The 23,716-nt window shown below is 43.7% G+C and overlaps 4 protein-coding genes and 1 pseudogene across 5 annotated transcripts; 4 read left to right on the top strand and 1 right to left on the bottom strand.

The window, feature by feature from the left end:
• The first annotated feature begins 1,518 nt into the window (after window positions 1-1,518).
• LOC100191825 (uncharacterized) lies at window positions 1,519-11,807 on the top strand. The gene is made up of 11 exons (NM_001137249.2): window positions 1,519-1,838; window positions 4,123-4,191; window positions 4,844-4,936; window positions 5,125-5,246; window positions 6,007-6,202; window positions 6,928-7,103; window positions 7,455-7,584; window positions 9,939-10,099; window positions 10,226-10,320; window positions 10,497-10,596; window positions 11,415-11,807. The coding sequence occupies exons 1-11, from the start codon at window positions 1,560-1,562 to the stop codon at window positions 11,458-11,460; spliced, it is 1,467 nt and encodes a 488-aa protein (NP_001130721.2). The 5' UTR covers window positions 1,519-1,559; the 3' UTR covers window positions 11,461-11,807.
• On the top strand, window positions 7,591-9,932 carry LOC103627869 (fasciclin-like arabinogalactan protein 1; annotated as a pseudogene).
• A 303-nt stretch (window positions 11,808-12,110) lies between the features above and the next one.
• Window positions 12,111-14,493, top strand: LOC100285012 (50S ribosomal protein L9). Of its 2 annotated transcripts, none has more exons than NM_001157907.1 (7): window positions 12,111-12,326; window positions 12,853-12,980; window positions 13,294-13,339; window positions 13,586-13,683; window positions 13,864-13,911; window positions 14,005-14,182; window positions 14,274-14,493. In NM_001157907.1, the coding sequence occupies exons 1-6, from the start codon at window positions 12,183-12,185 to the stop codon at window positions 14,123-14,125; spliced, it is 585 nt and encodes a 194-aa protein (NP_001151379.1). In that variant the 5' UTR covers window positions 12,111-12,182; the 3' UTR covers window positions 14,126-14,182; window positions 14,274-14,493. The 2 variants fall into 2 exon arrangements, with proteins under 2 accessions (NP_001151379.1, NP_001353639.1); NM_001366710.1 differs by having other exon boundaries at window positions 14,269-14,493.
• Window positions 14,494-14,621: 128 nt separating this feature from the next.
• Window positions 14,622-17,518, bottom strand: LOC100194268 (methyltransferase WBSCR22). The gene is made up of 9 exons (NM_001139307.1): window positions 17,287-17,518; window positions 17,122-17,197; window positions 16,837-16,920; window positions 16,644-16,699; window positions 16,186-16,242; window positions 16,033-16,082; window positions 15,804-15,956; window positions 15,592-15,736; window positions 14,622-15,049 (listed from the first exon to the last, which is right to left on the bottom strand). The coding sequence occupies exons 1-9, from the start codon at window positions 17,380-17,382 to the stop codon at window positions 14,885-14,887; spliced, it is 882 nt and encodes a 293-aa protein (NP_001132779.1). The 5' UTR covers window positions 17,383-17,518; the 3' UTR covers window positions 14,622-14,884.
• Window positions 17,519-17,648: 130 nt separating this feature from the next.
• LOC100282946 (40S ribosomal protein S30-like) lies at window positions 17,649-18,248 on the top strand. Its single transcript, NM_001369267.1, has 2 exons — window positions 17,649-17,728; window positions 17,822-18,248. The coding sequence occupies exons 1-2, from the start codon at window positions 17,725-17,727 to the stop codon at window positions 18,004-18,006; spliced, it is 189 nt and encodes a 62-aa protein (NP_001356196.1). The 5' UTR covers window positions 17,649-17,724; the 3' UTR covers window positions 18,007-18,248.
• The last annotated feature ends 5,468 nt before the right edge of the window (window positions 18,249-23,716 follow it).

Genomic DNA, 23,716 nt, shown 5'->3' with positions numbered 1-23,716 from the left:
TATATGATTTGACAATGAATTGAGTCTCTACAACTCGTAGCTAATTTGGTCTATCAATAATTAGCCTTTAACGACGTTCTCTAAAGCCCCTTCTAGATATAGAGGACACTTCATCTTATATATAGAGAGGCTACTATTATATTCTTCACCTATTTTTATACTTTGTCAATTATAAATAAAATTAAAACAAGTATAAGGTGGATACAAGAGTTATATTTGTTCGAGTAGAATATCTACTCCAATCTTTACTAGCTTGCACTACTCGCACCAAATTACTTGTAGTAGAGAGTTACAAACAATCAAGAGAGGGAAAGTGCTCCAAAGTCTCTAGTGTGTGTGTATGGTGGTCTAGATTGAGTCAAAGCCATCTATATCCCTTACTTGTTCACGTGTGAGTTCTCTCTCTAAAAAAGTTTTCTTTCCCACTGAGGCCGGTCCTTGCTTCTATATATAGCTCAAGGAAGAGCCTCATATAAGGATCTTTCGTGTGGGAGTACATAGAAAGATAAAAATGGTCTTCTGTCGGTGAGATCCTGCACTGTAGTGCACGGGGACTATGCTTCGTACTTGCCGACATACTTTGGTTAAGGTGCTTCCGCGCTACTTACGTAGGTACAGTGCTCTGTACCCTTGAAGATACTTGACCTAGACTAGGTGTATCCCAGAGTCGGTAGCATAGTGTCGTCCGCAATGGCGACATAAGCTCCCAGGATGGGCATATGCCATGGAAATTTCGTCGTACCCTTCACTTCTTGTCAACCCTCGTACCCCATAGTTCGCTTGCCAGGTCTTCCTCTGTTTCTTGTACGAGAGTCGCAGGTTCTCTACTTGACTCGATTTCAAAGGAGCGTGGGACTTGACCGAAAAAGGATTAGTCACACCATTGCCATACTATATCGGCTAGAGCAATAGCGAGGAGAAGATATGGGTCAGCAGTACGATTACTCCGCGCATACTCGACCAGACCTCGTGAGACTTTGTCTGGCTCGATCGATCCGCCTCTCATGTTTTTGCCTTGTCCGACTCTTGGGGGTCGGCCCGATGTTCACCTCATGGTCGTGGCGGAGGACATCAGATATATCATGTGCGGTTCGTTTAGACCGCTCCGCTCTCAATGACTCGCGTACTCGAAGGCCCGACAAAAATATATTTCTAATGTGTATTTGACATATAGAGAATGAGATATAAAATGTTGTTGGAAAGAAATAAGATATAAAGAAAGGATTTTTTTGGAGAAGAATATAAATGATAGAAAAAAGATATATAGATGATACGGCTCAAGACAGCTAGCAACATGGAGGAGAAACAAGTGCGTCAAGCGGGCAGAATTAGAGTGACGGCCATGTGTCACTTCATCTTGTATTTTCTCTAACAATTTCTGCATTTTTATTTAAACAAACTAGGTAACAATGACAGGTGGACCCACACTGTTCTATCCACCACCGTGTCTTCTTCCTTCCATCCCTAAAAACTGCCCTCCGCTCGCGCGACACGGACCATGCATCCCGATTACTATCTGCCGAGCCGACCAGCGGCACCAGAACCCACAAGGTTCACTCATGGCGCCCACGTCCATGCTCCCGTTCGCGCCCTCCAATACGTCGCTGCCCTATTCCTCCCGCGCCACAACTGCCGCCGCGTTCGCTCCTCGTGGGCTCCACCACGCCGCGGCCGGAAGGAGCGGCGGCGGCCAACGGCTCGCGTGCGCTGCGCCTCGGCGCCGCCGCGGAGGGGGTCTTGTGGTCAGGGCGTCGGCCGACTACTACGCGACGCTGGGCGTGCCGCGCGCCGCCAGTAACAGAGACATCAAGGCCGCGTACCGGAAGCTCGCGCGCCAGGTGCTCGACGCTTGCCCCCTCCCGTTCAACCCCACCATTTCTCGTTTCACTGGGCAGCTGTGTAGCACTCATCATATTTCTTTGAGATTAATGCCATGCCTGGAGTTCGTGCCAATAACAAGTTGTTAGCATAGTGGGACCGGTATTATGATATTGGGAAGTGTGGATAGATCATATAACTCTATCCTATCCAATCTGGAAGGCCTTTTCTTTTCCCCTTTCTGAAACCCATATTATTGTTTTTCAATGATGTATTACGTGCTAAAGGGGTTAAGGCCAGGGTACCTGCATGCAGTTGCAGGGATTTGACATTCACCTAGTACTTCATTGCTCCAGTAAGAGATACATGGATACTTCAATGGGTCTGAATTTCCTAGTTGGTTGCCACCGGTAGTTTTGGAGTTTCACCATTGCATTGTAAATCCTAGTCTAATCACCTAACCAATGTTCTGGCTCATGGGTATTTTCTCATTTCTAATGACCGGTTGCTTACTTTGCTTGCTCATCCATGTTTTTGCATTTGGAGTGTTGTTTTTATGCAATGCTCTTAGCTATAGTTTCTGCATGCTTTTAATACCTAAATATTTGAAGCCTGAATGCCTGCTAACATGCTTCCTTGCTAGTTTTTTTGTGTGTACTAAATAGTGTTGGTAACGACCGCAACAGTGGTAGGGGTCTCTTACCGCTACCTCTACGAGTCTACGACGTAGCAGTTTAGATATAGCAAGTTGGAACTTAGCAGCCACTATTTGAGGTAGCAGGTCGCTATAGCATTCCGTAGTTCTTTGTAGCGTCGGCAATAGCATGTTACGACATGCAGCAAATAACCCTAGCCTATTTTAACTATCATAAGACTATTGAGGTTACGGGCCTGGTGCAGCGGTAGAGCCTACCGTCTGTAACCGGAAGGTCCCGGGTTCGAGCCCCAGCCTCTCCATATTATGCGGGTAAGGCTTGACGCTTAAAGATACCCTTCCCCAGACCCCGTACAGTGCGGGAAGCCTACGGCACTGGGTACGCCCTTTTTATAAGACTATTGAGGTTGCTACTTTTGACAATGATAACACATCACGATCTTATAAGTATTTTATGTCTCTCATAAGCTATTTCTTTACAAACTCTAATATGTGATGACTTATGTATGTAATATGTTGAACATCATGCTTCTTTTTCTTAATTAAAACTATGTATTAGACATCAATTATTTAAGTATAATTAATTGAATGTCTATTTATATTTATTATTCATGATATATATACATAAATTTATGTGTAATTGTTATATACCGCTATTGGAACTTAGAATCCGCCATAGCACCCGCTATCTGCGATCTGCTACCTCGATACTAAACTGCTACAAGCCCGCTATACGCTATTTAGTACCTTCAGACACGCACTGTAAAATTTATAGAAGTAAATATAAACCAGTCCAACCAATGAAACAAGTCAACTATGCATTGTACATGGATTATGTATCATTCCATGTGTGGAGACAATTGAAACCCATAATTGTAGTTTAGTCCTGTGCTCACGATGTAACATTTTCTTAACAGCATCTAGAATTACGCCATTCCACCATAATGTTTTCAATTAGTGTGGGTTTCAACAGTTTAGTTGATATCACAGTTCTTATTTCCCTTCATTGAATAAGATTCTTTCTGATTGCTTCTACATACATAAAAGCTCCATCCTGGTCCCCACTGGCATCTTTGTGCCATTCACGATCTGCCCGTGCCTTTGTTGATTGTTGTTAGTCATCACTTGGAGCCTAGAGCTTTACACTACTCTGAGCTAATATTTGGAAAAGACTCACATATGCAATCTTTGTATCACTTATACCTTATATTTTTGGAATCATCAAAGTTGCATAGGAGGACTTGTAACTTTAGCAGATTTGTTGATGAAATGTGATTTTGCAGAAGGCTAGGCCTCCACTATAAAGATTCTTGTGCATATTGCCATACCTACCCATGTTCTCCTTTGTTTAACCTTGTTAAGGCTGAAGCTAGAGCAACGTCCTTATTAGCCTACAACAACCCTGTTTTCAACCCGAGCATTTTATCTACTCCATAGATTATGTTATTGGACCTAAAATGCCCCACTTAGCAGGCACTCAATCTTTTGATTCGTAGCTGACTGTCTGTTTATCTTTCAATCTACCAATTGAAAAGTTTTGCTTTGTCTCTAGTATTTTGATCATTGGATGCTCTCAGTACATACTATACTATTGATTCAGTTTCTTCTGGGAGATAAATCATAACATTTTTCTCTCTCTCTGTCTTTAGTATCATCCTGATGTCAATAAGGAGCCTGGAGCGACTGAAAAGTTTAAAGAGATAAGTGCAGCATATGAGGTATGCAGTTTTTTAACAAGTATGAGGTATCCAATATTTTTGCTTAACATGTTCTATCTACTATTCTGATTATCAAATGGTATGATTTAAGCTTAGATAATAACCTTTTTGGCTATTATGAAAATTGGCTGAAAACCTCCCATCATAACAGGCCCTTGAGGTTTCAGTTGATAGCTGGCTTCCTGACGTCGATGATAAAAAAATTAATGCACAACTTATTAATTCACCAAGAAACATACCATTGCTGTGAATATATGGTACTATTTCTGAAACTGGTGAATTTCCCATTCAATAGCTAAACAATTTTAACATAATAGATATAATCTACTTTGAAGTTAGAAGCTCTTATTCTGTTCTCAATTTCTCATTAGTCTGGTGCCACTTTATATGTGGACTCAAATCTGCAAAGTATTTGACCACATTTCTTGTGCTTTGCATCTATAAGTATGGTTAGTGTGTGCTACTGTTCTTATCCAGTCAACCTAATTTTCGGTTGGATTGGATGGCATTGCCTCTGTCAAATGGTTCTATATTTTTTTACCCAGGTTATGTACTCTTTATTTTTTGATGTATTATTCAATCAGAGACCTAATTCTGGTTTTCTGTTTATTTCATTTGATTATTTTGGAGTACTGAAGTTCGTTGTCATTAGGTGCTGTCAGATGAAAAGAAGAGGGCGTTGTATGACCAATATGGTGAAGCTGGTGTTAAGAGTGCAGTTGGAGGCTCCGGTGGAGCTTACACAGTACTACTTTTCCCCTCTCTCTCTCTAAAAGAATCTGGCATGACTGCTACATTCTTTCAGCGTGATTATATCTATATTCATTCAAGTTCTTTAGCTCGAGCCTTGAGGATACTAAGTGTTATTAGATCTTGCGATCTTTTTTGTTAACCAAGTTTTCTTTGTTTTCATTGATCTTTTCTTCGATGCAGACCAATCCATTTGATCTGTTTGAGACATTTTTTGGAGCAAGCATGGGTGGTTTTTCTGGCATGGACCAGAGCGCGTTTAGGACAAGCAGGCGAAGCACTGCTATACAGGGTGAAGACATCAGGTTTGTCGCCACTTGCAGGACATGTTGACGTGAGATGACACATGGGCACTTTGATCAGTTGTGTTTCTTTTTCGTTTTTTTGCAAATCTATTTTTTATTTCACTGCTAATTGTTATAGTTAGTATTTGTAAAACCTCAAATATGCAGTGTTATTTGCCTGAATGTAATATGCAGCATACACTTTCATTATTTGGTACTGCCGTACTGGCATAAGCAAAATGTTTGGATCCCCAGAATAATAGGCTGCTTGGTAAAAGTATGATAAACTCAATTTGTATCCTTCATTTCATCCTTATGATAATTTTTTGAGATATTTGTTTGTCCCCTGCTGATTTTTGAATTCTGGTAGCCACACGATTGCAACTACTAGTCTACTACTGTTTTTTCCTATACACTTGGAGTATGATAAAGTTTTTTCTGCAAGACTGCAAACAACACATCTTGTCAAATACTTCTAGAATTCTAGACTAATGAAAATAAAACAAAATTGATAGTTTCAATTATGTGGGCCAAAACCAGTAACTGGGTGGGTGAAGTGGGGTTTAGGTCGGGGAGCTGTCTGTTCGCGCATGCCTTTTCTAATGCTGTGTAGTTAGTTTGTCTGCCTGTATCTATCATTCTATCTTTTTTGTGTATGATTTGCAACCCTATAAATATATCAATTACTGCTATTAGTGCTAGTTCTGCTACATTGTTTGTTTTGTGCTCTAGAACAGAACACTTACATGATTCCTAAATTGACACAAATTTATTTGATCAGATATGATGTGATTCTGGGGTTCACAGAGGCGATATTTGGAACAGAGAAAGATATTATATTATCTCATTTGGAAACATGTGATACATGTGGTGGTTCTGGATCAAAGGCTGGCTCCAAGATGAGAATATGTTCCACATGTGGTGGGCGAGGGCAAGTAATGCGAACTGAGCAAACACCATTTGGTCTGTTCTCCCAGGTAACCATGGAGCATTACTATGTAGCTTGTTTGGCTTCATAATATTATTCGTGAGATTTACAGTGAAGACATGGTTGCAATAATATGACAGCTTTCATGCTGCTTGTTTGTGCGGAGTGTCCTAGCATTAGCATTTAAATTATGTTTCCTACATGACTGTGGAGGCTCAATGTCTGCTTTTCTCGAACGCGCAGGAAAGCTATGTATCATTTGATTGAAGATGAAAAAAGGCACAGAGAAGAAACACCGAAACACAACACAGTCACACCACAATAACAACATACACATGGTTTCTAGGAACTTAAAACAAGTGTACTATGGACAACAAAAGGACGACCACAGCACAGTGCTAATTACCAGGGGTGATAGAATAGCCCAATGGCCCAGTTCCTGTGATCCCCAACCCTAGCAGCACACCAGTCAGTTCCTTCTTTAATCACTGGTCTGACCACCATAATAACTGAGCGGCATTGCTAAAAACAGAGTTGTTATGATGCTTCCACAGTTCCCAAGCAGCAAGGATGATAAGAGTATTAAGGTGTTCCTGCGCGTTCGAGAAAAAAAAAAGAGGATTAAGGTGCCAAGCTCAAGGTCTCAACATTAGCCAAAAATGAACTATGCCTATAGCCCTTGGATCACCTGAATTTATATGTAATGATTTTAGTTCGATTTGATTCTGTTGCAATTGGTGATGGTCACATTATTTATTTATTTTTATGTTGTAGGTTTCTATTTGCCCCACTTGTGCAGGAGAGGGCGAAGTCATTTCAGAGTATTGCAGGAAATGTTCTGGAGAGGGGCGTATCCGTGTCAGAAAGGAGATCAAAGTAAAAATCCCTCCAGGAGTGAGCAAAGGCAGTACTCTTCGTGTACGTGGGGAAGGTGATGCTGGACCAAAAGGGTAAGCAAAGCACCTAGATGGAATCAGTTATGCTACAACTGCAGTGTAGAAAAACCTTAAAAAAACAGGTTCAGATATCTCTATGCCTATAATCATTAGCATACATGAATGTAGAGTGGCTTATGTTGTGTACGCATTAATTTACCTTTCAAGGTGGCTGTAAGATTAAAGGAAGTTATGCAATAACTGCAGCATAGAAAAAGACAAAAAGTATCTTCACATATCTCTAAGCCAGTGTGTTCCTGCCTTGTTTTAGCTTGAATGCAATTTATCTTGTTCAAATTTCTGATCATCCACAATCTATATATCTCTTTGCATGGATATCCAATCATTCCATCCTTTTGAAAACAGTGGGCCTCCTGGAGATCTCTTTGTTTGCCTTGATATAGAGGAGCCATCAGATATCAAGAGGGATGGTATAAACTTGTATTCAACTGTGTCAATAAGCTATCTTGAAGCTATTTTGGGCACTGTTATGCAAGTAAGATCTTTCTCACTATGATTTTCAGTTATGATCTTTAGTTAGTTTCAGTTGTCAATTACTGCCTTGTTCAGTAAACCACTATTTTTCCCCATAGAGCAGAACAAATGTCTGGAACTTGTCCACTTCACTTATAACTGGAGGACAGAAACACACAAAACTTGATATTCCTTACTAGTAACTTGCTTGCGCTTCGCGCGAGTCGTTGACTATGAATATATACAGTTAAAATAGTGTTGCTTCAAACATATAGAAATATAATACATGTGGATACGCACCCATAGAAGTGATAGAATTATCTGAATAGACAATTGTGTTTAGTAGTAGAATAGTTTAGTTTACAACGTAGCATCATGATCACTCTAAATGTTATGTTACAATGGTGTTGCGGGCTCAGAGATGAGTGGATATATACATGTATTGAAGCTGCAAAATATTGGACTTAGTGGCCACAAAACAATCAACCATATGCATAATTTTTTGAGTCAACAAAATACTGGTGTTTGAGACCACAAAAAAATGCGGTGCGACGTTACAAAAAAACGTGTGGGTCTTTTTTATGATGTTGCTTAATCTTCATAAAATTCATTGCTTGTTGTATTGAATGTATATGCATACATAAAGGTTCAATTATTAGAACTTGCTTTTAATGTCTCTCTATATAATCAAGTAACATGAATAGCAGACAAATATCTTTCTTTAGCACGAATTGTCTATGAGAATATAGCAAACAAATAATTAAATATGGTGTTTGAGACATGCATACGTACAAAAGGATAATGCATTTGAACTGAGTTTTTTTGTTTCCAATGTTATTTTGAACACCAATTGTGGATTCGGCTTCATACTATTCTGAGTCTTTGGGAGCAGCTAACTTAGTAACTCCAATGATCTCAGATTGTGTAATGAAGGGCCACTGGGCCAGGACTGCCTCTAAACGCAAAAGCCATTCCATGCCCATGCATGCATGTCCGGTGTCCCTTGCGCGCGCGATGTCATGTGGCGTCTCTTGTTCTGAATAGAAAGCCGGCCATTTCATGTCCATGATTTCTTGATGCTTGGGGGAAACCAGGCAGTTGTGTGCCTTGGTTGATTGGACTAATGTCGTTTGGTCTATCCCTCCTGCACTCCAGAGTCCGAACAAACCAAAAACCCCCACATCTAGCGCCCGGAGGCGTATGTCCGAGCATAGAAATGACGATCACTGTCGGTGCCTGGTAAACCCTCGTCCTCTTCGTCACCACAGTGGCGCTAGTGACCACTTCAGTGCTGGCATGCCGTCGCTCGCACAACGGCACAACATCACCACCATCCTCTCTGGGCATCGGGACCTCGTCGAGTTTAGTTGCAAGCTCACAACCACGGGGCTCGAGGACGACATCAACAACCGGAACACGGTCACGCTTCTCGCCGTGGACGACACCCACATTGCGTCGCTGAAGGCGTGCGGCCTCCCGTGGGAGACGCTGCGGCAAGTGCTCTCCCTCCATGTCCTCGTCGACTACTATGATGACACGAAGCTGCACTGACTCCCTATCGGGTCCGCGGATGTGTCCACCCTGTTACAGGCCTCGGGCGAGGCGCCCGGGAGCGCCAACATTGTGAATATCGCCGAGCGCCGAGGCGGACGCGTGGGCTTCGTGCCCAGGACGTCGGCGACGCGGGGAGCACCACCGTCTTCTGCGTCAGGCCCGTCCACGAGACGTCCTACAACATTTTGGTTCTTCAGGTGAGTGGCGACGCGGTCCAAGCAGGCGCCACGTCTCGGACGTCGAACGGGCGTGGGCGCTTCGCGGGCCTCGTCGCCACCACAGGCGACACAAACACCTTTTTTTCTGTCCCTTTGCTTCATCTGGAAACGCTCGCGACTTTTCGGGTCGCTGAAAGGCCAGCTAGTCAGCTACTGTGCGAAGACATAAGAAGCCGCATCGCATCCGTTGAACAATAAAAGGACGACGTGGACGCTCTCAACAACGAGATTCACTACTGGCTCTTTATATAGAAATAGGAAAAATGGCTTGTTTACTTTATTTCAATGCTGATGCAACCAGCAACCTTCAGTTTGAGGTCTATGTGAGACCCTTTTTTCCCTGCTTTAACACAATATTTGTTGAAGCAATGTGTTTGCGGTTTAAGGCGACGTTGATTGCAATTTCTATGATATATGAAGTCTGCCGAAATTGATTTGCTTAAACTTATACAAGTTTAGTGCCTTTTCAACTAACACGGATGGTTGAGAGAAGACTTTGTTGGTAGATGTTTGCTTCAAACATGAAAATTTCTTTGAAATGGTTTTGCTGATATAAAATATATAGGTCTGTGTAACTGTTCCTTTCAATTTCTTTCATGAGCAGGTCAGAACTGTTGATGGAACCAGTGACCTTCGAATACCTCCAGGTATCCAACCTGGTGATGTAATTGTCTTAGCGAAGCAAGGAGTTCCATCATTGAATAAGCCGTCTATACGTGGTGATCATCTCTTCACTGTTAAAGTCGCAATACCGAAGCGCATAAGGTGAAAGAAATATGTTTTCTGACTTGATCCTACCTTTTTAAATACTTTTACCACTACCCTTGAGTTGGTGAGCCACATAATTTCTCGGTTAGTGTTACTTAATTGCTAATCTTCTGTTTCTTGCAGTGGGCGTGAAAGAGAATTACTTGAGGAACTTGCATCTTTGAGTAATGGTCGCTTTGCACGAACAGACACTAAGCCAAAACCTGCCCAGCCAAAAGGTATACATGCTAACCACTCTGTTTCTTATTCTCTTCTCTCCCCACAACAAAGAATTTATTCCTATTTTGGATCTTTACTATGAGAAGTTTGTTGGTGTCTTGTTGGTATCGCTTGATGTGGAATGAGATTTTCTTAAGAGAAAATTGAAGCCTTACATTTTTTATCTTTGTTGCAGCCATACATCAAGAGAAAGAAGTTGGTGCTAGTCAAGAAGATACAAGCAAATCTAAAGAAGCAGAGGGTGACTGGTTGAAGAAACTTACAGATTTTGCTGGGTAACTTCTTTGATTTGATTTCACTACAATGCCAAAAATCACGTGATAATTATGTCTGTTCATCCTGCTGAAAAATAGGTTTTGTATTGTCTCTTTTTCTTAACTAAAGGGTAATGAGGTAACACCGCGCTGAAAAAAAAATCATTACATTGAGCATATAGGTTTTGTACTATACTTCCCTGTTCTGGACTTCTGGTGGTATAAAGTATAAACTACCTAGTTGTTTATGGCAGCCGTTACATTTTCACGTACTCCTTTATTAAAAGGGAAAATTACAAATTAAGTTTCTTAAAATCTGAACGCCTTTCTCTTCACGCCTGCATTTTAAATTATCCAGCCTGCGGCCGTGGCTTCACGCGTGTTGGCTGATGTATCTCTGAATATTACTGTTCACCGATCGCTGTTGAACGACTTATCACTTTACCTGTTCTTTCACGCACTTCGAAACTGGCGCAGCGGAGCGCCCCGTCCGGTCTAGTGTAGTAAATAGTAATGGGAAGTTGAATGCAGATGCCTCTTTTATTGAAATCTGAACCAACCCAACTTAATCTTGTAGTAATGAACTATATTTTTGGTCACTGCATTACATTTCCGAGTATTCTTTAAAAGGGGAAATTACACTGTAGTAATGGGAGATTTGAATGCAGATGCATAACCTCTGTTGAAATTTGAGCCATCCTAACTGTGTTAGTTGTGTTCGAGAAAAATAAAAGGTTGGCTGAGTTCGAGAGGAAAAAATGTTGATTGATTTAGTTCATCAGACATTTTTGTGATTGGGTTATCTCTTGTATTCTGACCTAGATGTTGAATTCTTTCAGGTCCATTGTTAATGGCGCTGCGAAGTGGCTGAACGACAACCTGTAGGCTGTAAATATTTACTGCAGGATAGAAGATTGTCTTACATGGTGCTGTAGTCCAATCAAAGTTCTTAGATTCATTGGGGGTCCCCACGAGCTCGTATATTCGTTTTATTGGAGAGCTGCAAGATTTTCAGGCTGAGTGGCAACCGAGGGAGTGAAAGTTGTCAACTAATATCGTCGCGGCGTTGGTCCCTTGTCATTCTTGCCAAGCAATTATTTTTATGTAGTTGGAGTCCTTTTCAGTCTGGCAAGCGGCGTAGAAGTCTGAAGCTGTGGGATGCTGATCCCAAACCCCGGGACTAGACAAACACTGTACTTGAGGTTTTGGATTAATCAAATTCACCGATATCGAATTGCAAACTTATCCAACTTACAAGATGCGATGGAACTATTTATTAGAAATACGTTTCGGTGATATCGAATTCTCAGTTTCGAGAAAGGGCTATCACGCCGGCAGTTCACGCGGCTGGATCCGGGCACGGCGACCGCGCAGGCTCCCGCCATGGACGCAGCGCGACAGGCGAGAGAAGCTGTGAAACGGGCTCTACGGAGCCGTGACATTATCCATTCCAGATCGATTGGGCCGCCGCCGCCGCTTTCTCATTTCCGGGCCCAAACCATTATTTAGGCCTCTCGCGAAGTCAGTGGATGGATAAGAAAGGAAAGCGGTGCGAGCGGAGGAGGCGACCGAAGCGCCACTTGCTTGAGTAGCGAAGCGCGAGAGCAATGGCGTCGCTGTCGTGCGCCTCCACGCTGCCCTGGACCCCCGCCTCCTACCCGCGGCCCTCGGCGGGGCGCTGCCTCACGGCCTCTCGCCGGGCTCCGTCGCTGGTCATCGTCGCCCAGGGGAAGGTCAAGAAGTACCGCCAGGTCGGCCCGGGCTTTCCGCGTGTTCTTATGTTCGAGTTCTGTGCTGATTTCATCTTAGCAATCAGTTAATGCACGCGGGTTGCTGAGGGCATCATAACCTGCCGCGTTTTAGTTTTCTTCTCTAAAAAAATTGATGCACCGCCGTCGGTACGTTTGTATATTGTGATCAATAGATACAAATGAAGTTAGCTAGCTTAGCTGTCTCACTGGCAACAGGTAAGATATAGTGGCTCGCACAATTTAGATGCTCCAAGAGTTGTACTACTACTACTACTAACCAGGCTTTTAGGCAGGGGATTTAGATACTAGGGATGAAATACCTTTGATGGGAGCCTTGCCTCACTAGTTGGAGTTCAGTTCATAAGTCGTTCCTTTTGCTGTGTTTGCCTGATTGTACAAGAATGCAACAACGGTGCATCCAGTTAAATTGACAATGTGGTGCTTATCTTGTGTAGCTATTACCGCCACCCTTAGCATTACATGTGATTTTACCTTTCTCCATAAAAAAAACAATTCTTTCCCATAGGTCATATTGACAGACGACATAGAAGAGGTGGGGAAGAAAGGGGATACACTGAAGGTGCGAGCTGGATTCTACCGCAACTTCCTCCTTCCCAAGGGCAAGGCTACACTTCTGACCCCAGAAGTCCTCAAGTAATTGCTACCAGCTCTCGGTTATCCCTCACTTGCTTTGCTTTGTTAGTTATGTCATTTAATCCTCAAGTAATTGCAAAGTCCACACTCTGTCAAATGATTCAGTGGCTGCTGGCAACCGTATGACCTTCTCTGTGGTATGCTTAGTTTGACTCTGAGGTTTGGGACCTAGGCACCTAGCAAAACTAGATTGAGATATGAATCCAATCCATGCACCTTTCTAATAGAATTGCAATGGTCGACACACATACTGTTTGATTCGATGGGTAAGTAAGATTGCGAATGAATTTATTGCCTCTACTTCTCTTCGCAGGGAAATGCAGCTGGAGCAGGAGAGAATAGAAGCTGAGAAGAAGCGGGTAGGAAAAAATATTTTACTCAGTAATAAATGTAGTTGCAATTTAACCTCAGCGACCTTTTTCTTTGTCTGGAGAGTAAACTTCAATTGCAGTTTATCCTTACTTTCCTTATGAAAAGAAAATATAGTGCCTTTATGTCCTCCGTAATTTAAGTCCTAAGCATGATATGTTCATGAAATTCTATCAATGCATTTTTATCAGTTTTTGTTTATAATTATGGCCTTAAGAAGTCCTCTATTTACATAGGTAAAAGAAGACGCGCAACAACTTGCTCGAGTTTTTGAAACCATTGGCGCTTTCAAACTCCCTCGCAAAGGTGGAAAAGGAAAACAGATCTTTGGGAGGCAAGTTCTAAGTTGGACAATCCATTATTTATTCTCTCTTGTCTCAGGCTATCTCTTACAGCTTACCCATCTCCATCTCTCATTTCAAACTCTACTTTGTACACACTGCAATCTATAGTGTCACTATCTGCTGGGTATAGTCTTACTTTCACTTTTCTGACGATATCTTTTATTGTACAGTGTCACGGCACAGGATGTTGTTGACATAATAAAGTCACAACTTAATAGGCAAGTGCATATGCTCCTAACTCCTAGGCAATCTTAATAGCGTTTCTCATCATTATATTGCTTCTCTTACTGCTGGCACGCTGTGTCTTGTAGGGATGTCGACAAGAAGCTGGTGACGGTTCCAGAAATCCGTGAAATCGGAGAGTATGTTGCAGAGATCAAGCTTCACCCAGACGTGACAGCGCGAGTAAGGCTGAATGTCTATGCGAAATGAGCTCAGCAGTTACAGAACCTCGAGTAATGGACTTTGGAGAAGCCTGATGTTTGCCAGGCGAGCTCATTTGCCGTTGTTCTTTCCTTGAGATTTGGCTCTTAGAATTCCGCTGGTCTTGCTCTTACACAGTTGCTTTTGTTTAGTGCAGAGATTTTGCTGCAAGTGCCAGGTGCTGCGGTAGACATGAGGCCTGGTCTGGCCGTGACTTGCCTGGTTTTGATACACAATTCACTGGCTCACTGCGCATCCTATTCCCTACCGTGTGAAGTCAAGTTTTCAACAATTATATCTGTTGATTTTGAGGCGGAAAATATAAATTGTTGTAAAGAACAATTTGTTTGAACTGTAGAGCACTACTTCGCCAAAAACGACCCTTCTTTCTTGTCCTCTAACCTTCCCCACCTCTACGTCTGCATCCACTACAAAAAAAAGGCAAGAAATTTGCTAAGTATGGGGCTCCATAGAGCGTTATTCAGATTGGAACACCAACGTACTTGACACATGAACTGCGTTTCTTTTAGCCAAAGTCTGGGCGTCACCAGCGATCTGATACAGATTCACGCAAACCAACTGTATTCATCTCAACATCCACGTTCTACAAAAATGACAGTTTCACATCGTTGTCTAAAAATGCAATGACTCCCGAATACCAGTACAACTCCTCGCTTCACCCTTTACAAAAATCCTTCTGCTTCTGCTAAATGAACTAGCATCATAACTGAACAGCCAGCATTGCAGGCAAGGGGGCATTGCACAGAGCTAGAAATAGCCTTTCCGCTTACGCCCGGTGTACTTCGTGTCGGCGGGCACATCATGTCCTCTTCTTCTCATCTGCTCCTTTTTCCTCAGGAGCCAATCCTTGCCTTTGCCATTCTTTTTCGTTTTCTGCCGCTTCTTCGGCCTATTCCTTTCATATATTCCCACCTGCATTTCAAGATAAATTTTCATCCAGTGCTGGCATAATACTGATACACATCCACAATCATACGGTAAGAGCATAAGATATGGGAGTAAAAAACAAGAAACTATGACACTGCAAAGATTCGTGATCAAGCATAAAGAGTCAGTATTTAACTACTGCATCCAAGACAACGGCAGTGTCCATACTTTATAGCATTGCTGCATTAGACGACTACTAATTAGTATGTGCACAAAAAAAAGCAACCTAGCCATTTGTTTTAAGGATCTCCATCATATAATATTTGAAATTTCCTATTCACAGATGGCTATATAATCATGTAATGAAATCCAGTGGAGCTAGTTCTGCAGAAAGCACTTATGAGTAAAACCAAATTGCTTCAATCTGAGATTCATTCGTAAAAACTGATACTTACTAAAAAGGTGAAGTGTGATTACAAGCGCAAACAAATCAAGAAATGTAGACAGAAAAAAATCAGATAACGTCAAAACAGTAATAAGACCCATGATTATGTACAAGAACTGTGTTATGTGTAGTATTAGCTTACTGTTCTGTCACCATCTTCGCCACTGCTCTCATTATCGTCATCGTCGCTGCACCCCTCACCATTTTCACCTTTACCCTTTGGAAGTGATGTAGTAACTGAAGGTGGTCCACAAGTGAGGACAAGGTAGGACTTCTTCGCTTTTGAACTGTCAGAAGAAATTGAATTTGTAGGACTATTCATACTCCATTGTTACAAGGTAACTGAATCCTTACCTATGAGGCCAGTCAACAACCACTCCACCAGCAAAACCAGCACGCATGGCAAAAGTCACAATCATTTCACTCTGCTTCACATTATCAGCATAAAACTGTAGAACAGCTCTTGCTCCCCTTGCTAGGCATCTATATAATGAACCGAAGAAAGCCCTGCAAATTCCCATGTTGGAGTTTAAAACTAGTAGCCAGCAACTTAAAAATATAAAATAAATATTCAGGTACACACTTTAACCGCAATCTTGGATCGTGAGAAGACTTGTCAGCATTGCATAACCACTGCACAAATAGGCAAAAAAGGCACAGTTGTGAACTGAAATCCTGAAGGAGATAAGCATGATCAGGTAGCTGCAACAGTTAACAGTTATCGCTTCAAGAATACCTGAATTGCTGAAATACTAATTGCACCATCAATAACTCCTGGCCGCAAGCCCAAGCCCTAGAACATTAATTAAGGAAACATTAAGAAATTCTGAAGACAGGTTACAGACTGTCTCTAAGGTGAAGCAACTTTGAAAATACCAGTGCAATTACATTAAGAAACATGGAAATTTTTTACGGATCATAAAATCCAGCATGTAAGTCAACTCTACACTTTCTTGTAACGCTGTAAAAGTTTCAGCTTTGAAGGCCCTTTTACCTTTACCTTGCCGGACTGACTCAGAAATATCATGTCCAATAATGCTAGTGATGCACATTGTTATTGTTACTATTACTACAAACCATGAATTTCCCTTCAAGCTTCATGATATACAGTTAATCTCAACATCTGAAACTATTCCTAAAAAACTGGAACTGAAATTTACAAATATACATTCGGTGGTGTAGTGCCCGTTATACCTGCCCCATATCTGCAAGTAGGAGGTCTCCTTCCGTTTCACGCTCCAAGGCAACATCTGTTCAAAATGGTGAAGTGCTAAGGAACAGGTACCAGAGCAAGATACCTAGAAAGCACCCCTCCTCTAAACTCCCATTTCCTTTTCCAATTGGTGCCAAACAAGCCTAAGGGAAGTAAACATAGAGAGGTCCTCACCGAGCATAGACTTTGAAATATCGTAGCCAATCCAGTGGTGGCCATGCTCCGTCAATGTCTCACCACTAAGTCCAGAACCACATCCTGGTAATCACAGCACACAAAGTCGCCGTAGGTAAACATATCTTCAAGCATACACGTCTTCCATTTGCCACAACCCATTGCAATTAAGAGTTCCCGCAGAATGTATTTTTGCCCCCATCAAAGCAAAATACTTTCTGGCGTTCTAGCCAACGCGATATGCCATGATTCATGAAGCATGGCTGCAGAAGAGAGTAAGCTTACCTATGTCGAGAAGTAGCTTGGGGACGCCATCGTTGGGGAGAGCAAGCAACTCCAGCGCCCTCTCGGAAATCCTAGACTGAAAGTAGGCAATTCTCTTCGCATCAGCATCGCGAAATCGGCAAAAGCTCAAATCAAACGGACGGGGGAGGCGTTTCGCTTGTTCACCTGGATTTCGATGATACGGGAGGAGGTGGTGTACTTGCGGGCCTCCGACTCGTTGTAGAACACATCCGGCGGCGCCTGGAACTCCGGCCGAGGCATCCTCGCCCTCTTCCGAGTTGCCCCTCTCCTTGGTTTCTCTCTTCGCAGGCAGAAAAGCCGCCGCCGCCGCCGAGGTGGGTGGTTCGGTGTGCTCGCGCGCCGCAATGCTGCGGGCTATCGAGGGGTTTCTCTCGCGGATATGGCTAGTTAGTAGTTACTGGGCTGTTAGCGGGGCCTGGGCATTTTACATGTGCATGTGCCTCAAAACAGCCGGCCCAGTAAAGCGTGGCGTTTATAAATTCTCCCACCCGTCTAGGGCACCGTTCGGACAGCCCCGCCGCCGCAACATCCCGAGTCGCTCGTCAGATCCTCCAGCAACACAGCACCTTCGCCGCCGCCGCCATGGGTAACGATATCCTTGTCCTCGTCTCTATCTCTACTTTGCGTGCATCCTTCCAATAGCCGTTTACTCAGATTGATCTATCTGCTTCTGGCGCAGGTAAGGTTCACGGATCGCTGGCCCGCGCTGGGAAGGTGCGCGGGCAGACGCCCAAGGTTGCAAAGCAGGACAAGAAGAAGAAGCCCCGCGGCCGCGCTCACAAGCGCATGCAATACAACCGCCGCTTCGTCACCGCCGTTGTTGGATTCGGCAAGAAGCGCGGCCCCAACTCATCGGAGAAGTAGATCTAGCTATGGCTTTGTGTTTTATTCCCCACTAGTTTCCTCACTGATGGCAACTTGCTGAAGACTTATGCTATTATCTGTATCGATGTTACTGCAATACTGTTAAGTAGGATATATGCATCGTTTAGTTGATCAAGTTGCCTGTGGTGGTGATCCTTTTAGTTTGTCTGGAATGTTGGAAACATGTTTGTGTCGTGCTGTGTTCGTTTTGTTTTGAAACTGGTAACATGATTGAGTCTAAATGCCGGTCTATTCTGTTTCAAATTGTCCTGCTGCTTGATTCTTAAATTGGTGATAGTGGAACTGTTTTGTGCAATTGTGAATTGTCACAAGTAGGCTGAGGAAATTGTCTGGATTTTTTTCAAGAATTTAACTGTTAGTATAGGTTGTTTTGTGTGTGGGCACACTTGAAATTGGCATGAGTGTAATTAAATGTGCTGTGCCATTTTGCTAGAAGCCTTATACTATCTGGTGCATTTGATGTCCACGCCAAACGAAACCATTCTTCTGAATTTTGGAGGTTAATTTGCTTGTTTAGAAGCAGAGCTCTAGAACATGTACTGTGACTGTCTGTCTGGTTGGCTGCTATTTATTGTGTTGCACTGAAATTGGCAGTGCTGTCTGCCTACTTCTCTAGACTAGTTAAAAGACCTATATGCTTTCAGCTGTATCATCTATTCATCTGTGACAATCATGTTTCAAGTATGATATACATTTGGATGGTCAAGTTGCCTGTGGTGAAACATGAGTCTGTCGGTCTAGTTTGTTTTGGTTAATCGTGCTTCGCGATTTAATTGGTGAGGGTGAATCGGTTTGTGCTTGTTCAATTGTAGTTAGTAGTCACGGGGTACCCTAAGATTAACAAAAAACGAGTACTCTACGGGATACTCCCTCCGTATATATGAGTTTGTCTTTCTAAGTTTACCCTAATTAAACTATTTAAACTTTGACCAAAAATATATATAAGCTTAATTTTTTAATTAAAAGAATTACATGTGATGATAGTTTAAGTCGTGATTAGTGATTTTACATTTATGTTGTAAACTTTTATGAAAGTCAAAGTTGATAGTAATTAATTTAGGACAAACCCTAAATGACCAACTCAAGTGGACAGAAGTAGAAAGTTACACACAAAAAGATTTTGGGTCTGTTTGGAGGCTGACGTCCAACGCTACACCCTGCCTAAGGTGCGGCGGCCGATTCGGCCGCCACAACTGCGGCGCGCGAAGTGTGGTGCGGCGTGGTGTCAGCGGCGGTGATCCAAACACGCCTTTTATGTAGTTTAAATCTAAGGCTGCCTTCAACAACTACCCTATTTCATCCCTATTTTATCCTTAATCCACTATTTTATCCTAAGTAGTCACAACAACGAAGCAAACCCAACTAAAGTTTCCTTGGACTTGTCTTTTCCACTAGGTCCCCTGAACAACTTAGACCCAACCATAACAAACATCACCAGGAATCCCTTGATTTGGCTATGTCCACGAGGACTATGACTTGCACATTTAATACGACGATTCGAATAATTACCCCACGCTACGCCCCCAGTCAAATAGGGAGCGATGGGACCGTGGTCCTATCCATTTTCACCAACTACGATGACGCGCGACCGGGAATAACTGCCACTGCTCCCTCACGCGACTACTGTGCTCAAACAACTACGGATGGAACGTGTACGCGTCTGAGCATGGTATCACCCTCGGGCGAGGGATCTCCGCCTCGCCCCAAGTCGAGCTCCACCTCGGGAGAAAACTCCGCCTCGCCCGATCTCGACTTCAACCAACTACCCCGGCAACAACTCCCCGTGAATCCCTCAGGAGGCCACTCCGATAACTGTACTAACTTTTCCCTACATGACTGCATGACCCGAGGTAGGCTCGACCAAGGCCTCGGGAGGAACATCCATCTCGCATGAGCCTGGCCTCGGCCTAGATAACATCGACCAAAGGACGCCACCAACTCATCCACGAAGGTTGCTGACAAAGGGATGGCTACATGACCGACGTCAAGTCTGCTTTACGCCATACGGGGAAGATTACCATGCGCTTCTCATCATACTTATCACTGTTTCAACAATTATGACTCAGACAACACCTCCATCAGACATGCTCGAGTACGTGTCCGAGCCCCAGATCCTGGCCTCGGCTCTCTACTCGGTCAAGATGCAAATACACGGATCGGACATCCTCCTTCTGGTTCAAGTTAACAAGCCAGTACGAAGGCCATACCGTCGGCCATACCGGCTACAGGGGCTCGGACTCGCCTCCTTTCCATACACGACAAACCATGGTGCTTCTGAGATCCCTCTTTGAGGCTATAAAAAGAGGAGTCCAAGGCTTGATACGGGGAGGGGAATATTTCACGGATTTTCACGTCCACGATTGATATTGGCACTTGACTCAATCAACACCAGAAACTTGGGATCCACTCCCTCTCCTGACCAGCTTGTACACCTTACTACAAGCACTTAGGTGCAAGTAACATAACTATTGTCCCCCTGTGCTGGAAGTAGGATCATCTCTTACCCGAACCAGAATAAAAGCTTGTGTATTCTTGCATCACCCATCTGGAGTAGGGCACGCAACACTAATTCACTAGTTAGTAGGACCCTCGGGTCAAAATACCGACAAATCTAGACACATATATAAAACATATACATCAATTAATGTATACATTTATTAATTATCTAAAACGAATTTTAATTTGGTACCTAAAGTATATTTTTTTCACATAGCAACAATTGGGCATGTTTCCTAGTTGATTCCGATGGAATTTAGTGCGCATCCAAATAATAGTTTGTAGTTGTAGAATTACTATGCTTGTCGATCGTTGATCAATTGTAGTAGTATTATGTGTGCTACCACGAATGGTGCGTGACTTCTCTAGTAGTATGAGCCACAGCCCAAGTTTTTCTATGTATATTATTTTTACAATATATCTAACCATAGCATATATAAAAAGATTAAAATGTCTTAACCAAGAAAGTACCATATATGCACAACCAAATTGGCGAAGAGAATCTTTGGCAAACAATAAAAACATGGACTTATGACAACGATCAATGACTAATAACTAACCTTAGCATTAGCTTTCGCCTTCTAAGTTCCAACATTGATCATATCATGGTTAATACCCCGTTCATTCTAAACTAGCTACAAGCTATTTTGGTTTTGTAATACGTACTCCATCCGTTTCGTTTTAGTTGTCGTTGGATAGTGCAAAATTAAACTATCCAGCGACAACTAAAAAGAAACGGAGGGATTGACTTTTTATATTATACACTACGTACGTCTAAGGCCCCGTTTCAATCTCACGGGATAAACTTTAGCTTCCTGCTAAACTTTAGCTATATGAATTGAAGTGCTAAAGTTTAGTTTCAATTACCACCATTAGCTCTCCTGTTTAAATTACAAATGGCTAAAAGTAGCTAAAAAAAGCTGCTAAAGTTTATCTCGCGAGATTGGAACAGGGCCTAATTAAGATACATATCAAAAGCTACCTATATATGTAGAAAAATCAAAACGGCTTGTAATTTAGAACGAGAAGAGGTACTTACGGACCTTATGGCAACTGGTTTTCAAGATCTAATGTTAACACTGAAACGAAGTCTACCGTAATTAAACCCTTGAATTGTGTGTCGCCGATCGATCAGGAGTAGAGATGTCCAAATGGGCCGTGCCCGTCGGGCGGCCCGTGGCACGGCACGATTTTGGCCCGTCACGAACACGGCACGGCCCGGTGGTTGACGGGCTCGGGCCGGCACGGCCCGTTAGTCGGGCCGGGCTTGGGCCGCTGCCGTGGCACGCCGTGCCGGCCCGAGCACGGCCCGGTTTTTTATTTTATTTTCCAGTGCATTTATTTGTATATTAGAAGCAATTTTAATAGTTTAGACACAAAATAAGTTTGGTTTAGTTGGCTAGAGTGGTGTAGCTAAGCATTTTAAACCCTCCAACCAAGGTTCAAATCCTAGCAAAGCTTATTTTTAGTCTTTTTTTAACTTATTTTTCTTCCCACCCGGTCAAAGCACGGCGGGCCTTAACGGGCTGCGGGCCGGCCCGGCACGGCACGGCTATGTGCGGGCCGTGCTTGGGCCTAGGATGTGGCACGGTGGCCCAGCCCGGCACGGCCCGTCAACCTAACGGGCCGAAACGTGCCGGGCCAAAACGTGCCGGGCCAAAGGCGGGCCCGTGCCGGGCCGGCACGGCCCACCCGTTTGGACATCTCTTTCAGGAGGGAAGAAACAACAGAAGAAGACGTCAGCGAGAAGCTCCTGCAAAGGATGCACGTACTTCTTGACGAGCTCGTGCATGGTGCTGCCGCGGCGGGTCCCCAGCGGGCCTGGCGACGGTTGGCGGCGTGGTGGTTCGACATGCTACTGCTATCCACGCGCGCGTACAGACGCGACGCCGCCCTCACGAGCTACTGCTAGGTCTCTGATGTCCGCCTCCTGCAGTCTGCAGGCCGCTGCTGTGGGCAGCGGCGTCGATCAGGTCCTCGAAGCTCTCACGTACCGTGACGCTTAGTCGCCGGCGTGCGCGTCCCCGCCTCTGCCTCCGTTCCCGTGCTGCTGCGGCGGCAGCTTGCCGCTGCGCGGGAGCGGGGCACCACGCTGACGCCTGAAGCGGGAAGAAGGTGTTAGAAATATAGGCATTTTCCGTACCATTTTAATTCCATAAATTAACATTATGATGATGACATATAATAGATAATCAAACATAGATAACATGATCTCAAAAATATCCATAACAATATGGATCATGAGAACACAAAGCATATGAAGCATGTAAATCATATAAATAAAATAAGTATATAAATATGGTTCATGGATTATTGCGGAACAACTTCATATAAATCATATAAATAAAATAAGTATATAAATATGGTTCATGGATTATTGCGGAACAACTGGAAATAAACAGATAACAATATAAACAGGATGACTGTAAAATTAAGACAGACAGATATAACATATTATAATACGATAGAACAAAGCTACATACGACATATATAATATACAGAATATAAAACTGTAATGAGCTGAATTGATCATACCCTCCCATGCGCTCCGAGGATCCTGATCCTTGTCCAACTTCTCTTGTCATCCGATCGAGATGGAGACGCCAAGAACCAGCGATGAAGACAACGACAGATGTTGGGCAGTCGCGTAGACGCTCCCCAAAAACCTAATTGCCGATCCCCCGTGCAAGGTCTCGAACGGCACCGGCTTCAGAGGCACCTGCCCTCTCGCTTCTCTGTGCGCGCAGAGTCACGAGATGGAAATACCCTCACTCGGCGGCTGGACTGTGAGACTGAAAGTGTTTCTCGCGTGTACCGAGTGACAGGGGTGCTCCTCTATTTAACCTCTCGCAGAGGGAAGTTGAAGGAGAAATGTCGCCGAGTCACGCCAAGAGTCGGCCAGCTCTAGCCGAGTTATGCCATGAGTCGGCCAGCTCTCGCCGAGTCACGCCATGAGTCGGCAGCTGAAGGAGAAGGGTCACTCGGCTGGCTGACGAAGAGACAGGGTCACTCGGCAGACGAAGAGACAGGGTCACTCGGCTGACGTACGCGGTTAGTGAGTGCTAAAAATTAACACAACCACCCCACGCCCGCTCGCCTGCCTGCCTGCCTGCCTCGCCTCGCCACGCCACGCCTCGCCACGCCCGGCCCGGCCCGGCCGGCGGCGGCGGCGGCGGCGCGCGCGCGCGTGTGG

Source organism: Zea mays, chromosome 5, assembly GCF_902167145.1.
Source record: "Zea mays cultivar B73 chromosome 5, Zm-B73-REFERENCE-NAM-5.0, whole genome shotgun sequence".
Lineage (NCBI taxonomy): Eukaryota > Viridiplantae > Streptophyta > Magnoliopsida > Poales > Poaceae > Zea > Zea mays.
This window is presented reverse-complemented; position numbering and strand designations above follow the sequence as displayed.

What these genes read in the sequence shown, in the direction of transcription:
- LOC100285012 (NM_001157907.1), top strand. Translation starts at nt 12,183, where the DNA reads ATGGCGTCGCTGTCGTGCGCCTCCACGCTGCCCTGGACCCCCGCCTCC. An exon ending in TAGAAGCTGAGAAGAAGCGG is followed by an intron (nt 13,340 to 13,585) that starts GTAGGAAAAAAT and finishes CTATTTACATAG; the next exon opens with GTAAAAGAAGACGCGCAACA. An exon ending in GGAAAACAGATCTTTGGGAG is followed by an intron (nt 13,684 to 13,863) that starts GCAAGTTCTAAG and finishes TTTATTGTACAG; the next exon opens with TGTCACGGCACAGGATGTTG.
- LOC100194268 (NM_001139307.1), bottom strand. Translation starts at nt 17,382, where the DNA reads ATGCCTCGGCCGGAGTTCCAGGCGCCGCCGGATGTGTTCTACAACGAG. An exon ending in CAAGCTACTTCTCGACATAG is followed by an intron (nt 16,921 to 17,121) that starts GTAAGCTTACTC and finishes TGTGATTACCAG; the next exon opens with GATGTGGTTCTGGACTTAGT. An exon ending in GATCCAAGATTGCGGTTAAA is followed by an intron (nt 15,957 to 16,032) that starts GTGTGTACCTGA and finishes GGGAATTTGCAG; the next exon opens with GGCTTTCTTCGGTTCATTAT.
- LOC100191825 (NM_001137249.2), top strand. Translation starts at nt 1,560, where the DNA reads ATGGCGCCCACGTCCATGCTCCCGTTCGCGCCCTCCAATACGTCGCTG. An exon ending in ACCGGAAGCTCGCGCGCCAG is followed by an intron (nt 1,839 to 4,122) that starts GTGCTCGACGCT and finishes CTCTGTCTTTAG; the next exon opens with TATCATCCTGATGTCAATAA. An exon ending in GCTCCGGTGGAGCTTACACA is followed by an intron (nt 4,937 to 5,124) that starts GTACTACTTTTC and finishes TCTTCGATGCAG; the next exon opens with ACCAATCCATTTGATCTGTT.